This window comes from Cupressus sempervirens, chromosome 1 (assembly GCF_028749045.1).
Source record: "Cupressus sempervirens isolate cs-2001-9-10 chromosome 1, ASM2874904v1, whole genome shotgun sequence".
Lineage (NCBI taxonomy): Eukaryota > Viridiplantae > Streptophyta > Pinopsida > Cupressales > Cupressaceae > Cupressus > Cupressus sempervirens.
In genome coordinates this window covers 502792602-502807843 of record NC_143118.1, presented here as the reverse complement: position 1 = coordinate 502807843, position 15242 = coordinate 502792602, and the positions used below count along the sequence as shown (strand labels likewise).

At 35.2% G+C, this 15242-nt stretch overlaps 1 protein-coding gene across 1 annotated transcript; it reads right to left on the bottom strand.

Moving 5' to 3' along the window:
* Positions 1–1795: 1795 nt before the first annotated feature.
* On the bottom strand, positions 1796–5185 carry LOC149578440 (receptor-like cytoplasmic kinase 176). The gene is made up of 6 exons (XM_089829111.1): positions 4967–5185; positions 4574–4899; positions 3969–4104; positions 2814–2956; positions 2603–2726; positions 1796–2432 (listed from the first exon to the last, which is right to left on the bottom strand). The coding sequence occupies exons 1-6, from the start codon at positions 5037–5039 to the stop codon at positions 2002–2004; spliced, it is 1233 nt and encodes a 410-aa protein (XP_089685237.1). The 5' UTR covers positions 5040–5185; the 3' UTR covers positions 1796–2001.
* Positions 5186–15242: the final 10057 nt, after the last annotated feature.

Below are 15242 nucleotides of genomic sequence, written 5' to 3'. Positions count from 1 at the left end.
ACCCGCAGTCATTTAAATCTTCATCGATACCTCTTTTCGTCGTCTATACCCTCCACAATTCCTCATCATTAAAGCATACCATCTCATATCATGCAATACTACGCCAAGATCAAACCATTTTGTGTGGAAAATAGTCAGAGACAAAAATATGTGCAAGTAGTATCACAATTAATGGGTACCTTCAATTATTGGACCCTGTACACAATCAAAAAAATATCTCAATGTCAAATACTTGGAGGTGAAAGCCTCTTCGCCCATGGACAACATGTAAAAAGCTTAGCAAGAAAGTGCAGATTTTCTTGTTTGAAATTGCAAGCCACTAAGACAAAGGTCTCAACCAATCCATCCAGCTCTAGGTGGAGTCGGTTGGTTCGACTTAACAATCAAGCCTTGCCTCTTTTTTTGGATCCGTCCCACTTCCCCACGCTCAAATGGAAAGCATAGCATTCCCTAAGTTTTGCCTTGGCAATTTGAACCAGTGACAGAATATACTCAATGGCATTATTAAACTTGCGACTGATGATCTCATTGCTAGAATACCTGCCAATCAACAGTGTAACTTCTCTAAAACAAACTGGTTGGGGTCTCTGGTCCTGGTTTTTGGTTTTTTTCGTTTAGACTGTTAGTGGTTCCAGGTCCCTGTAAAATCTGGTTTAGTTTGTTTTTGGACTTTTCTAGTGGTTTCAAGTCCTTGTAAAACTTGATTTTGAAACTGTTCTACAGTTTGTTGCAGGTTTATTTTTCCTGTTGGGCTGTAATGCTTTATCTTTTTGCTTTTTGTTAAAGGGTTTCGGGGTCCCTTCAAAACCTGCTTTTACCATAATCTAAAACTTCTCTAAAACAAACTGAAGATCGCTTTGACCACTTCCCACTAAATGTCATCAACCAAAACATCCTTCCCAAACTACTCTTACCTGTCCAATTAAACTAAAAATAGATATACACACTGAAAGAGGCCACATGAGGTATGCCAATAAGATATAAAGCCAATGTTTCCTCACACTTAATAGCATAGCAAACTGATTATTTTCAGGGTGTCTGGACTTGCAAAGCTGTCAAATCTAGTTGAAGCAAGGATTGATCAGAGTGACACCTGAAAACATGTTTTCTTGGGTCTCAATTAACTAATTAATGTGTTCTCAGGATCCTCCGGCAGACTTTAATTCGATACATTTGGAAGAATAGATGCACCACCAGCTATCATCATGATTGGTTTCCTCTAGAACTTGAATCCCAAAGACTTTCACACCGATTTCCTGCTGCAGATGTCCTCCTTTCCAGAAGGACAACATGGAGTCTATGGCTGTTTCCGTTTTTGAGGCCAAGCTATTCTACTACTGATATGAATACTGTCTCACTGTTTACTTCTGTGAACTTTAAGCATCTTAAATTTGAAAAATAAATATAAAAAATCTTATATTACTCAAGTGTAAGCATTCAACCGATAAATTTCCAAATGTTATATCATATTGCTCTATATGCACTTGGTAACCATATCTGGGGCTTGTGCAATCCTAATGCTACGCTTGTATATATAGAAATCCACAACTTCAAAAATATATTATATTAAAAAAATCATAGTAGCGATGGTTTTTTTGGTTAAGCTGTTGGGTTCAGAAAGAGACTGTCGGTACCAGACATCAAATTAAGAGATGCTGCGTGGTTAAAATTTCCAAATTACCCTGTTGTGTAAATCGAATCATTTGCTCTTTATAGTCCCATGTAGTGAAAACTCAAATAGAACTTGTCTAAAATGATACAAATCTAAGCACAGATATAATTCGACGGCAGTACATTGGGCAACAATATAAATTGAATGATAAAACATAGAACATACAAACTACCATATTTTCCATAAAATGTTTCAGCTAGTCATTATAAAGATTAGGAATTGTGACTAGCATGTGATATTATGTCATCTGACAATAGGAGGCATTGGTTAAGCTGTTAGGTTAGTCTACCTTATTCTTTCTCAGAGTCCAGTGTAGACATGGCCAAATGTCACTGCCTTTGATATGAATGATGTGGAGATGAAAGCTGATGATTGGGATGAGCAGGGGAGCGATATATATTCATATTTCCATTTCCATTAGCAGTTGCATTTCCTTCATGACTAAGTCTATCCTTTATGGCTTGTATTGCTTCGAGCTTTTGAACTACTTGGTCCATGGCAGGCCTCTGTTTTGGGTCTCCACTAAGGCACTGAAGAGCAACAAGGGCTGCTTTATGTGCCCCCTTCACAGGAAAGTTTCTGTCCAATCTGGCGTCCATAACTTGATATAATTTTCGTTTATCACCTAAAAGAGGTACGCTCCATTCCACCAGTTTATGCTGCCCAGGCGGCCGGTTTGTATCTACAGCACGTTGCCCACATAACATTTCCAGTAACACCACTCCAAAACCATATACATCACTTTTGGCTGTCAAATGCCCTGTTCAAATTCATCAAGCCAAATCAATATATAAGGTAGGAACATTTCTTGAATGAAAACCATCTTGGGATTTTTCAATGAGACCCTTGTATCCAAAACCACCTGCTCCAAATTGATGCATATATTTGTTAAGAGAAAAGGGAAAAATGGAATCAAAGGATGACGAAAACCTGTTGCCATATACTCAGGAGCTGCGTAACCATAAGTCCCCATGATCCTAGTAGAGACGTGTGTAGCAGCTCCTGTTGGCCCATCCTTGGCCAGTCCAAAGTCTGAAAGCTTTGCATTATATGCCTGCAATCATTTAAAAAGTTCACCTCAAGCTACTTACTGTTCCTTAAAACCAGATCATCTTTAATAGCTAAAATAAAATGGGCATACCGAGTCAAGAAGTATGTTCGAAGTCTTAAAATCACGATATATAACTTGTGGATCTGCACTGTGCAGAAATGCAAGCCCCCTAGCAGCTCCAAGGGCTATTTTGATCCTTATGCTCCAAGAAAGAGGCTGATAATATGAGCCTCCTACAAAATAAGAAATAACTTGCTTCAGTAAATTTACTCGTAACTGTAGCCCTAACAACGTGCATTCCTTCTACTTTCAGTGGTTGTCTGTGACCATTGCAAGCCCAATGTCAGACACTTAATCCAACTTCAAACACTTAAGCCCAATGTCACCTACAATATAGTGAGCTTGGACTCCAAATATATGCAGTTATCCACTGTAAAGTAAAAGAAAACACAGATAACCAGTCCAGCGAAACACAAAATTCAAAGATTGGTTACTCTCACTGGAAACGAACAAAACGGTTTCCGAAATCAAATTTCTAAAATATTTCCAGTTGACTCTTTAAGAAAGCACTCTGGACGAATCAAGATTCAAAACAGATAATTCCATCTAAATTAAAACGCCCTTGAAGGAAAATAATGTATACCATTTTAGAAGTTTTAGCGTAAGCAGCCAGACACATAATGGACATGGCGATGTTGATTGGCTTGTATATGGCAGTATGTCTCACAAAGCCTCGTCTTAAAAATAATAAGTTTGTATAAATGCGACATGCTTCTTTCATTTTCCTATCAATAACTTTCCTGCATATCGGTATTAACTTTAACGGATAATTCGTTGTAGTTTCACTACCAATTAGCATTGTCTTGGCAACTCTTTCAGGTTTTTTCGGGATTCAAGAAGCTTTGATTTGTAGTGCCCATAAAAGAGTGGAATTTATGTAATTTCCTTTTTGTATAGACAAGCAATACTGTAAAGACACTCATATAAAGAAAACAGCAGGCAATAGATAGGTGAAAGTCCACATAATCAGGTCACCTCCCCCACTTTCGTAATTGTTATTACCATTGGGGCTTGGTTAGCTTACTTTATCTGCAGTACTATGAACCATGCTGAATAATATGTATCTGCTGTTGTTTTGACTATCTCAGTATAAAAAAGAAATGGATGTTTCACAAAATTGATATTGTATGGAAGTTGCGCAAGTTTTTTAACGTAAATTTACAGAGTTCCGGATGTATTACTCACTTCTGAATAGGTGATTCTCCAAACTCCCTTTTTGCATAAACTCGTAGACCAATAAGAGATGATCATCTTCAGTACAATACCCTACGAGCTTTACAAGATTGGGATGGGAGAGCTGCCCCAGATAATTCACTTCAGCCTATCAAGAGTATCGAAGTAAATAAATCAGCTAACTCAAAAAACGAAATAAAATTAACCCAAATATTTTTCCTGTGAGACTCAGTTCAAGTTAGCTAAATTAAAATTGGATAGATACTGATACAAAGCCAAAGAAACAAAATATAGTAGGGTCAATTCAAACAAGATAGTAGCTATTGACATAGAGCCAATTAGCCAAATTCAGCAGTACCCTACTCAGATAGGATAGATATTAATGTAGAGTTGAATAGAAGAATTCAACAAATCAAATTGGCTAGATCTTGAAGTAGAGCCAATACGCTAAATACGGTAGTACCCAATTCAAAGGTGAAGCCAATTAGCCAAATACAAAACTCCCCAATTCGATCAGGATAGATATTAGTGTAAATCCTATTAGCTAAGTATAATCATACCCAATTCAAAATGACTAGATTTCAATCCAAAGCAAATTTAGAAGGGAAAAAGAGTACCAGCCACTCCTTGTGACCCTGCAGACCCTCGTGGTTAAGTTTTTTGACGGCAATAACCATGCCAGTCCCGGGCTTTGTTGCTACGAAAGCATTTTCATCAATCCATCCCTTAAAAACACACCCGAATCCTCCTTCGCCCAAAACACTGTCAGGACGGAAGTTTCTGGTTGCGCATTTGAGGTCGTTGAAGGTAAAAACCTTCAAATTAGGCGAAGGCAGGATTCGACCCTGGGGTCTGGGAGTGGACGGGCTAACGAGAGAGGAATCGCTGTGGGTCGTGGAAGCTAAGGAAAATTGTTGCGTTGAAGGCAGAGAGAATTGCAAACCTGCCATACACGAGGGGTCAAATGAGGTAGAGGAAATGAAAATAGCAAGGGGGTAAGAAAAACATACCAGAAGAATTGGCCGGTGTAGAATTGTGAATGTGACCATCCGATTTCCCATTCGTGCCCAAACAATTTCCCATGCCCAGAACGCTCCTTGCCTCTAAATCACATTTTCTTACCAGAAAGGACGGATGCAGCTGACAAAATTGATGAAAGTACAAGTGAAACCTGAGCTGAGAGCATAGAATTGAACAATTTGCTCCCTCCCAGACTTTGACTTTCCAGTAATCGCCTATCCTCAAGTCTTCTGGTAACATGGCCTCATTCACACCTGGACGCACGGTAATCACCGTCACGGTTGGTTGTCAATTCCTTTTAACCCCCTCCATTTTGATGGATACAAATAATATATTAGTATATGTGAGATTTTAGTAAGGGGGTTAAGAGTTGAGCAACCTTAGGATAAAAGGTTGTCTACACGATTCTATTAAAAATAAAAAATAATAATAATAATTAAATATGTTTGATCATCTTTTTTCCATTTTTTTTTTCTTGTGATCAATTGTATTAATAGAACATAAGGTTGTTTACATAGTTTTATAATAAAATTATTTAGCTTTTTTATTATAATTTTTGATATAGAAGTTTGTTTTTTTACTTGATTCCTCACTTTCAACTCATCAGTAATTGCCATCTTTAGTAAAAGGTTATTTGATTTCTCCTTCTTTCATTTTGATGGATCAAATAATTTGTTTGATTGAAACACAAAAATGGAATTTCCAAGACTTAATAGTGTGATTAAGAATTATTATACACAATTAATCATAAGATATAAAGTTGTTCAAAATGATTTTTTTTAGTTTGATCCTCTATTATGGATTTTGATAAATAAATAAAATTCTTGTTTTGACTAGTTTTGTTCCTTAAAAAAAGGTATAGGTAATTAAGTTTTCCTATCTGATATGTTTTCCATTGCAAGTTGTTCATTCCATGTTGAAGTATCATTTGTCTTTACTAGACCCTATTGCAAAATATGCATATTTTATTTATTGTTGTGCGTATTGTTTATTCTTCTACTCTTATTGGCAACACATCACTTATAAGGGATGGTAAATACATTTCTCATTGTCATGTGAATAGATTTTGATTTACCAATATAGAGCTGATTGAAATCGCCTATGGAATACAGAGCAGTATACAAGAATAGTGAATGAATTAGTACATGCAAATGAAACATATTCATGCAATGCAATTCTAGACATATTATTGAGACAACCATAAGAATCTAATTCTATGATTACAAATATTGGAGTTGGGATTCATAAGTATTCATGTCTAATCATCAGAGTTACATTTTTGGTCAAGAATATGACAAAAATAAAATATTTCATAAGTTACACTTGAATCTTGATTAGAAGAATTATTTTGGTCAATGATTGTGTTTGAGCCAACCATGGAGAGTTTATCTTTTGTTTATCACATCATGGATTGATCATTTGATCAAGTAAAGCGAATTGTTTTACATGTTTGTTTAGGATTTAGTCAACTAACTAAGAAATGTTATGAATGTATATACATGATTATGCTTCGTCATGCGAAGAAAGAGACGTGAGATATGATTGATGATATGTAATGTGATATTTGTAAAGATTAGAGAAAATTTGTGATGCAAAGGACATTATATAAAGTGAAGCTTCATCAACTATGATCATGTGTAACGCTACTTTACAATTCATGATTGGGTTGTGATGAAGGGTGCTCCCTTAATACCACAAGCATATAACATAAACAAAGAAAGAACAACAATTTGTGAGAACAAAATATGGGCTTCTTATTATTGTTGGAAATAAGGAATTACAAAATTTTGAAATACAATATGCAAAGCCACATGGGTATCTTTCTTACAATAATTTGCAACACAAAGTTGTGAACTATCAACTAGAGTTGTCCTAGACAATGTATGAGCATTCCTTATATAGGCATTTTTATATTGCCAAGGAAGTTTCTAGACATCAAACCCTAACCCTTGAGATCGACTGACTCTAAAATTACATATAGAGTCAAGCCAATACGCCTTTGATACTTATTTTGAAAATTTTGTTCAGCCCAACTTCAAAAGGCCATAACTTTTAAACTATTGCTCTGATCTACAATTATAACCTCTATTTAGAATCCTCGACTTCTGATCTTTGAGGCCCAACTTATGCAAACTCTAGTCGACCCCATTTTGGAGCCCATCCGAGCCATCTAAGGTATTTAACAGTGATCCTGAAGTCTTTATACCAAAATTGCACTCCAAAACCCTCCAATAAATCCATGAATACTCATGATATGGCACTAAGCCTCAACTGGTAGGCTAATATATCAAAGATGAACAACCACCACTAAAATTAGGATATTTTGAGCTCATATGATTGACTTACTAAGTAGCAAGCCTTCACAGACAACAACTCCACACTGAGACAACCCTTATTCAACAAAAATGAAATATTTTTGGGTGATGCAAGATTGCTCTTACAATTTGGATACTCTACATCATACACCCAGGGTAATTTGAGAAGTGACCCTATCACATCTTAGGTGTTTAGAGGAAAACCAAGATAGTCAACCTCACCCCTTGCTAGCCATGATGAATCTTCTACTAGCCTCCTTTTCCATTTGACCAAGTACTCTTCATAAGTTTTGTTCCTTGTACTTTTGCCAACACGATTGTCTAGTATCTCCTTAATCTCCTTTGTTGTCGAACTAGTTGCTAGAATACTCCATTGTGCTTTTGCAACTTCATCTCCATCACCTCCTTCATAATACTTTTTCAAATACAAAAATTTAAATAATGGTAAAATATTTAGTTTAGTAGGCAACTTACTTCATAGGCATTTCTAGAATCATGCCTTTTCACCATCTTACATAGTTCAAACTTCTTCATATTCAACTTATTATATGTACCCACTGAAAAATGCTTACTTTTCAAATGAACCATGACTTCATCTCCAATTTGAAATTCCTTATACCTCCTTTTCACATCTACCTTATCTCTGTACTATGTATTCATCTTAATAATGTGCTTCCTCACCTCCTCATGGATATTCTTCAAATATTTAAAAAAAAAATTTGCTTCAACAATACTTATTTCTCCTTTATCCAATTGTCTCAATTCAAAAGAATTTTTGAGACTGCTCCCATATACAATTTGGAATGGTGATTTACCATTATTCATATTGACATAATTATTGTATGCATATTTTTCCTATGGTAAAATCAAATCTCAATCCTTTGGTTAATCTCCAACTAAGCATCTTAGCAAATTACCCAAACTCTAGTTCACAATTTCTATATGACCATCAATCTACGGATGAAGTGATGAACCAAACTTCACATTTATCTTCAATTTCTTCCATAGTGAATGATAGAAATACCTAACAAGCTTGGTATCTCAATTTGAAACTACACTCTTTGGAAAACCATGTAGTCTCGCCACTTCTTTGAAAAATAACTCCACCATATTATCAACATCACTAGTCTTCTTGCAGAGAATAAAATGTGTCATCTTTGAAAATCTATCAACCACCACAAATTTTGAATCATACCCTCATTGTGTTCTTGGTAAACCAAAAACAAAATCCACGCTAACATCCTCCCACGACTTCTATGGTACAGGTAATGGTTGATAAAACTCAATATTTTTCTTCACGTCTTTTTCCATCTGACATACTCTGCAACTCTACACAAACTTCTTCACATGTTGCTACAACTGTGACTAGTAATAATTCTCAAGAACCAAAGTAATGGTCTTATCTCTCCCAAAATGTCCATCCAATCCTCCACTATGCTTCTCCTCGATGAGATTCTCCCTCATAGAACTTCTGGGAATGCACAACTGACTTCATTTAAATAACATACCATCTTGGATTATGAAATCAAATCACTTTGTCCTATTAAGTGTAACAGGTTCTATACAAGCTTTCCAAGCTTCACCAAAGTCAAGATCTTGTAGTTACAAATTCTTGAGTTCCTTCAACCCAACCACCTCAATCTGCATTTCTATCAACAAAATTTGTCTTCTACTAAGAGCATCTGCAACTCTATTAGACTTCCCACTCTTGTTTTTCAAAACAAATGTATAACTCTGCAGAACCTCAACCTAGTTCAAATGTCTTTGGTTCAATTTTTCTTGACTATTCAAATATTGCAAAGCTTGATGATCAGTATAAAAAGAAAACTCCTTAGGAAGAAGATAGTGTATCCACTTCTTCAATGCCTGAACTATAGCATAAAATTCCTAACAAGAAACAAAATATTTTCTTTTGGAATTATTCAACTTCTCACTGAAATAAGCAACAGGTCTACCTTTTGGCTCAAACAACTCTTAGTGCAATACCACTAACATCACAATCTACTTGAAACACCTTATTAAAATCTAAAAGTGCCAAAATAGGTTGTTATGTAACTTTCTATTTCAACATATTAAAACTTGTCTCTGCTCTTACAATCCACTTAAATTATTTCATATCCCCTCTCATTGTTTCAATTAAAGGCCCACAAATATAGCTAAAATCTCTCATAAAATTTCAGTAAAAACTAGCCAGTCAATGGAAAGATCTTACCTCTATTGCACTCCTTGAAGTAGGCCATTCACAGATAGCTTTCACTTTCTCAGGGTCCATTTTCAAACCTTTTGGTGATACTACAAATCCAAAGTACACTAACTCCTTCAAAAAATTACACTTCCTTAGGTTTATCAACAACTTTTCTTCCCTCAACTTATCAAACACCTTATAAATTTGCATCAAATGCTCCTCCAATGTCTTACTAAAGATCAATATATCATCTAGGTAAACAATGACAAACTTACCCAAAAAACTCCTTCAATAGTTCATTCATGAGCCTCATGAAAGTGTTCAATGCATTGGTTAGCCCAAATGACATGACTAACCAATCATGCAATCCTTCCCTTGTCTTGAAGGCATTCTTCCACTCATTTCCTTTTCTTATGTGAATCTAATGGTACTCACTCTTCAAATCTATCGTTGTGAAACACACAACTCCACTCAAATAGTCCATAATATCATCCATCCTTGGCAATAGAAATCTGTATGTGATTGTAATCTAGTTGATAGCCTACAAATATATGCACATCCTCCATTCTTCATTCTTCTTTGGTGCTAATACTATTGGTACAACACATGGACTCAAACTCTCTCGAATCAACCCCTTCTGCAACAACTCATGAACTTGTCTATTCAACTCTTCACTTTCTGCTAGTGTCGTTATGTACATTGCTTTGTTTTGAAATTTGACTCCTGGAATCAAATCCATCTAGCAACTAATCTTCCTCACTAGGGGTAATCCATCAGGTACATTATCTGATACAATATTAGGAAACTCTCCCAAAAAATTTACAACTTCTATAGGTACCTCCTCTACTTCTTATTTACATTCTTTTAGGATTATAGAAAAACACATATGCTCATGCTTCATACCTTTGAGAAACTCCTTTCCATCAACAAAACATATTCTAGTAGAACTACATACATTTTCTTCTTTCTCCTTCAATGGCTTCAACTTATCTTTCACTCTATCCTTTGTCAAAGTGTAGGTATGTGCTCGCCCATTATGTACAACATGTCTATCAAACTACCATAGCCTACCCAATAGCATATGACATATGTCCATAGGTATGATATTAAAAAGCACCTCATCCTGGTAACTTCTAGTCTTGAACTTCACTAAGCATTTCTCATTGACCATGACCTTATGGTCATTTTGCACCCAAACTATGATATGGATGTAGCTGTTTCTACCTCTTGAGACTTAACTTCATGATTATCCTTTTTGACACTAGATTGTCAATGCTTCCACCATCAATAATCACTTCACAACACTTATCTTCACATTTACACCTTATAAGAAACAAACTCCTCCTTTGATAAAGTTCATTACACCACTCAACAAGACTCTTTGATTAACTAGGACTTGTCCTCTTTCAACATCTTCATAATGTGATGATTTGACATCTTCATCAATATGCACAACTTTGGCATAGCCTTCATTTCTTCTATCTACCCTTCCTTGGTGTTGGGAACATTCAAATGCTCTAGACCCTTGTTCTCTGTAGTGAAAACATTTTCCATAGAAACCTCCTCTTATAGATCATTTCCCTCTTCCTCTTCCTCTCTAATCTCTATTGTTCTGATCATGGAAATGATTAGAATTGTTTCCTCTATGGTTCTGATTTCTACTGCTAGCCTCATCCTTGTTCTTTTGATCATCATTTATGCCTCAATAAGACCATCCACTAGATCTTCCATTGCAACCTCTTCCACTATTCTTGTTATTAAACTTCTTGTTCAACCTTTCCTCTACTCTTAGGGCAAACTGGCATGGCTCTTCAATACTACTCATTCAGACCAGACTCGACTCTCCTATATGATTGGCCTCAACCCATTAAGATAATGAATGAATATCTCCTTATCATCTTTTGCATGGTCATTTATGATGAGAATGTAGTAGAACTCCACAATATACTCTCGAACAGATCTTCTTGCTTCCTTCAACCCTTGCATTTTCTTTAGCAAATCAAGCTCATAATCCATGGGAATGAATTGTCACTTCAATTTAGCTATCATCTGATCCCATCTGGTGATTTTTTCCTTCCCTCTTCTATTTTTCTCTAATTGAATCTCCTTCCACCAAATCTTTGCATGTCCCTTCAAATTTGCCTTCACAAACTTGACCCTATTAGGATCCTCAATGTCTTTATACTCAAAGTGTTCCTCCAATTCATTGATCTAATTGATCAACTCCTCCAGGTTAAGATTTTTCCAAAAATATGGGAACCTCAAACTCAGGTATTTTCCAATCTTGGAGATGTCCTTGAAAATTCTTTCTTCTTCTTGTTTTAGAATTCCATGTTCTTCAACATTTTCCTCTTCTTTCCTTCATCCTCACTTTCATCTCTTACGACCAAATTTATCCTTCTACGCATCTATTCTGTCAATGCTTGAATTTGTATCCAAAGGGCTTTAAAACCCTTAGGTGTAATAGCTACAACTCTCCCACCACACTCTCTTCATGGATATATTTTTGTGCTTTTGTTGAAACCTTAGTGCAAACTGCCTCAGAATCAGTGATCTATCCACACACTCAGCTCAAACCATGGTCCTGGTGTAAGTTTCCTCCTAGTCAGCAATTTGTTTACACACCCAAGAACTCTTACTTTGATATCACTTGATAAAGGGTGTTCCCCTTAATACCACAAACACATAACAAAAACAAAGAAAGAATAACAATTTGTGAGAGCATAATATGAGCTTCTTATTATCTTCATAATTGCGAAATTACAGAATTTTGAAATACAATATGGAAACCCACATGGACATCTTTCTTACAATAATTTACAAGATAGAGTTGTGAACTATCATTGATAGTGTTCCTAGATAATGTGTGGGCATTCCTTATATAGGCATTTTTACATTGCCAGGGAAGTTTCTAGATAGAAAACCCTAACCCTTGAGATCAACTAACTCTAAAGTTACATACAGAGTTGGCCTGCTACACCTTTGACACTTATTTTGGATATTTTGGTTGGTTCAACTTTGGAAGGCCATAACTTTCAAACCATTTCTTCAATTTGCTATTATAAACACTTTTCAAAATCCTCAATTTCTAATCTACAAGGCTTGACTCTTGCAAGCTCCAGCTGACCCCATTTCAAAGCCCATTCTAGCCCTCTAAAGTCTTCAACGATGAGACTAAAGTTTTTATACCAAAATTTTACACCAAAAATCTACACTAAATCTATGAATACTCATTATATGGCACTGAGCCTCAACTAGTAGGATGATATATCCAAGATAACATCCACCTTTGAAATTAGAACATTTTGACCTCATATTACTAACTTACTAAGTAGCAAGCCTTCACCAAAAACAACTCTACATTGATACAAACCTTATTCAAGAAAAAGGAAATATTTTTGGGTGATGTAAGATTTCTCTTACACCCAGGATGCTCATGCATAAGGTTGTTGCCCAAATATTATTGTGTCATATTTTGGTTGTATCCCTTAACATTGTAATAGAGAAGCACACTCTAGGAAACTACCTAATACATTATGAATTTCCACAAATCTTTAATAGGTTTCAATATTTACTAAATCCTTTAACCAAGATAAATGATTTTTTAGAGTAATTCCATGGGTCAAACCCCTTCCATGGTTTTTCTCTAATAGGGGTTTCACTTAAAAATATGATGTTATGAGTTCTCAAATTTATTTTTGTGTTGGCAACTTCTAAGCTAGGGTAACCATAAGAAGACACTCTATATCTCTACCCTACATACCCATGCTTGTCACCCAACATGTGGTAATAGGAAATACAATTTCCCAACCCAAACCCCAAATGAACAAACACTTAACCAACCTCAATTTAGGGATTAGGTCTTGCAAGATCCCACCATATAAACTTGCATGTCCTTGTGGGTGGGCACAACCAATCCACAAAATAATCATGATAAACTAATGCAAGGGCTAGATGATAACTCTCAAAGATTAGTTGGAGAAACTAAGATCTAATTTAGGAAAGAACTTATTAATTAGATGAAGTCTAATGTGAATAAAATTATGGAAGTTGGCAAATCTTCATTAGAGCAACTTCAAAAGTTTATGAGAGAAAAAGATAATTTGCAAAATGAAATGCAAATCATAGTTCTAAGGTTGAATAAGGAACTTAATGAGAGAAAAGAAAGTCAAGATAAGCTTGAAATAGACTTGAAGGAGAAATCTAATTAATTCCAAAAATTGAAATTTAGATTTGATAGATGTAACTTAATCAAGATGAAACAAACCACAATGAATAGGAACTTGAGAAAGTGAAGGAAGTCTTGATGAATGATTTAGCTAAAGCAAATAAATACAAGAAATATTCAAATTAAGTAATGAAAATACTGATGAGCAATTGGAAATATAAAAAATGGTTGGAGATAAGATATGGTTAGGTTATGAAAAAGGAGAATGTTCTAAATATATGAAGCTAGAAAATGTCTAACTAAGAAACCTAAGGAAACACCTACCAAACAAGATAATGTGCATAAATTCAATGGCCTAGATGTTTTGCATGTAATAAATTTTATCATAGGGAAAAAGAATGTCCAAGAAACACAAATTTTACTTTACAATTTTTAGAATATTGTTTCACATGCTAGAAGTATGAACCTAAATAAAATGAATGTAGATCTAAAGGATGATCTAATGCAAGATACACAAGAAGAGGTGACATTACATGCTTTAAATAAAATAATTTGGGTTACATTACATGGGATTGCAAGTTGAAGAAAATTAAATTAATTAGAGGTTTGAATATAATCTCTAAGCCTCTTCCCAAAGAGACTTTTGAGTATTTAGGAGGTATGCTAGGGGTTATGCCCCTTCCTACATCAAAATAGAAGATGCAAGAGTGCATCAGTCCAATGTAACAAAGCACCATTGTTAGTCTGGACTGAATGTTGATGCTTCTTGTATGGGGGAGTATCTGTGATGGATAGAGTCATCTAGGACTCTTGTTGGATGTTATTTTTGAATAGTGTCTTTGGACACTTGATCTAGTAAGAATCAATTGTTGTAGAGTTTGATGTAGTGAAGTTGGTTGCTAAAACCTTTGACATTGATGTCAATGGGGGAGAAGTTTAGCATGAAATGCATATTAAGGAGAAGTACTACATCATGAGAAGGTCATGAGGAGAAGTACAACATGGAATGTTAGTTTGATGGAAAGCACATTGAAGTATATCAATGGGGGAGAATGATTGATGAAGAGTATTTGAAAAGAAAGATGAACAATGTTTTGTTGGTATTCTTCGAACTAGATGTTTTTCATCTTTGTTTCCATCAATTCCAAAGGGGGAGATTTTTGAAAGATGAATGTTGATGATATTCCTATGGGCTAGGAGTATTTTAGATATGTTACATTCATGACAGATTTTGTTATTGATGTCAACATAGCATTCTTTTGTGGTATCTGACAGAAGAACAATAGAAAGATCAAGTTGGTACAGATGGCTAGTGGAGTATTCTCACTATCCAAGGTTATGAGAGATATGTCTTAGTATCTAGTATATGTAGTTAATGTCGGATGAAGAAATGATAATTCTAGAAGAAGTTATGTAAGTTTTGGTGATGTCTATTCTGAGATAGAGTTTATAGAGGCATATTTTGGTAAACTTGTTATATCTCTTAGAAAAATTGTTATTTTAAGAATCAAGGTTGAGGATGTGTAGAAGACATGTTGGTGATGATGTGGCTAAGTTCACTTGTCATAATATTACATGTACAAAAAGTTATTCAAGTT

What these genes read in the sequence shown, in the direction of transcription:
- LOC149578440 (XM_089829111.1), bottom strand. Translation starts at nt 5,039, where the DNA reads ATGGGAAATTGTTTGGGCACGAATGGGAAATCGGATGGTCACATTCAC. An exon ending in AGGGTCACAAGGAGTGGCTG is followed by an intron (nt 4,105 to 4,573) that starts GTACTCTTTTTC and finishes TACTCTTGATAG; the next exon opens with GCTGAAGTGAATTATCTGGG. An exon ending in CGAACATACTTCTTGACTCG is followed by an intron (nt 2,727 to 2,813) that starts GTATGCCCATTT and finishes AAATGATTGCAG; the next exon opens with GCATATAATGCAAAGCTTTC.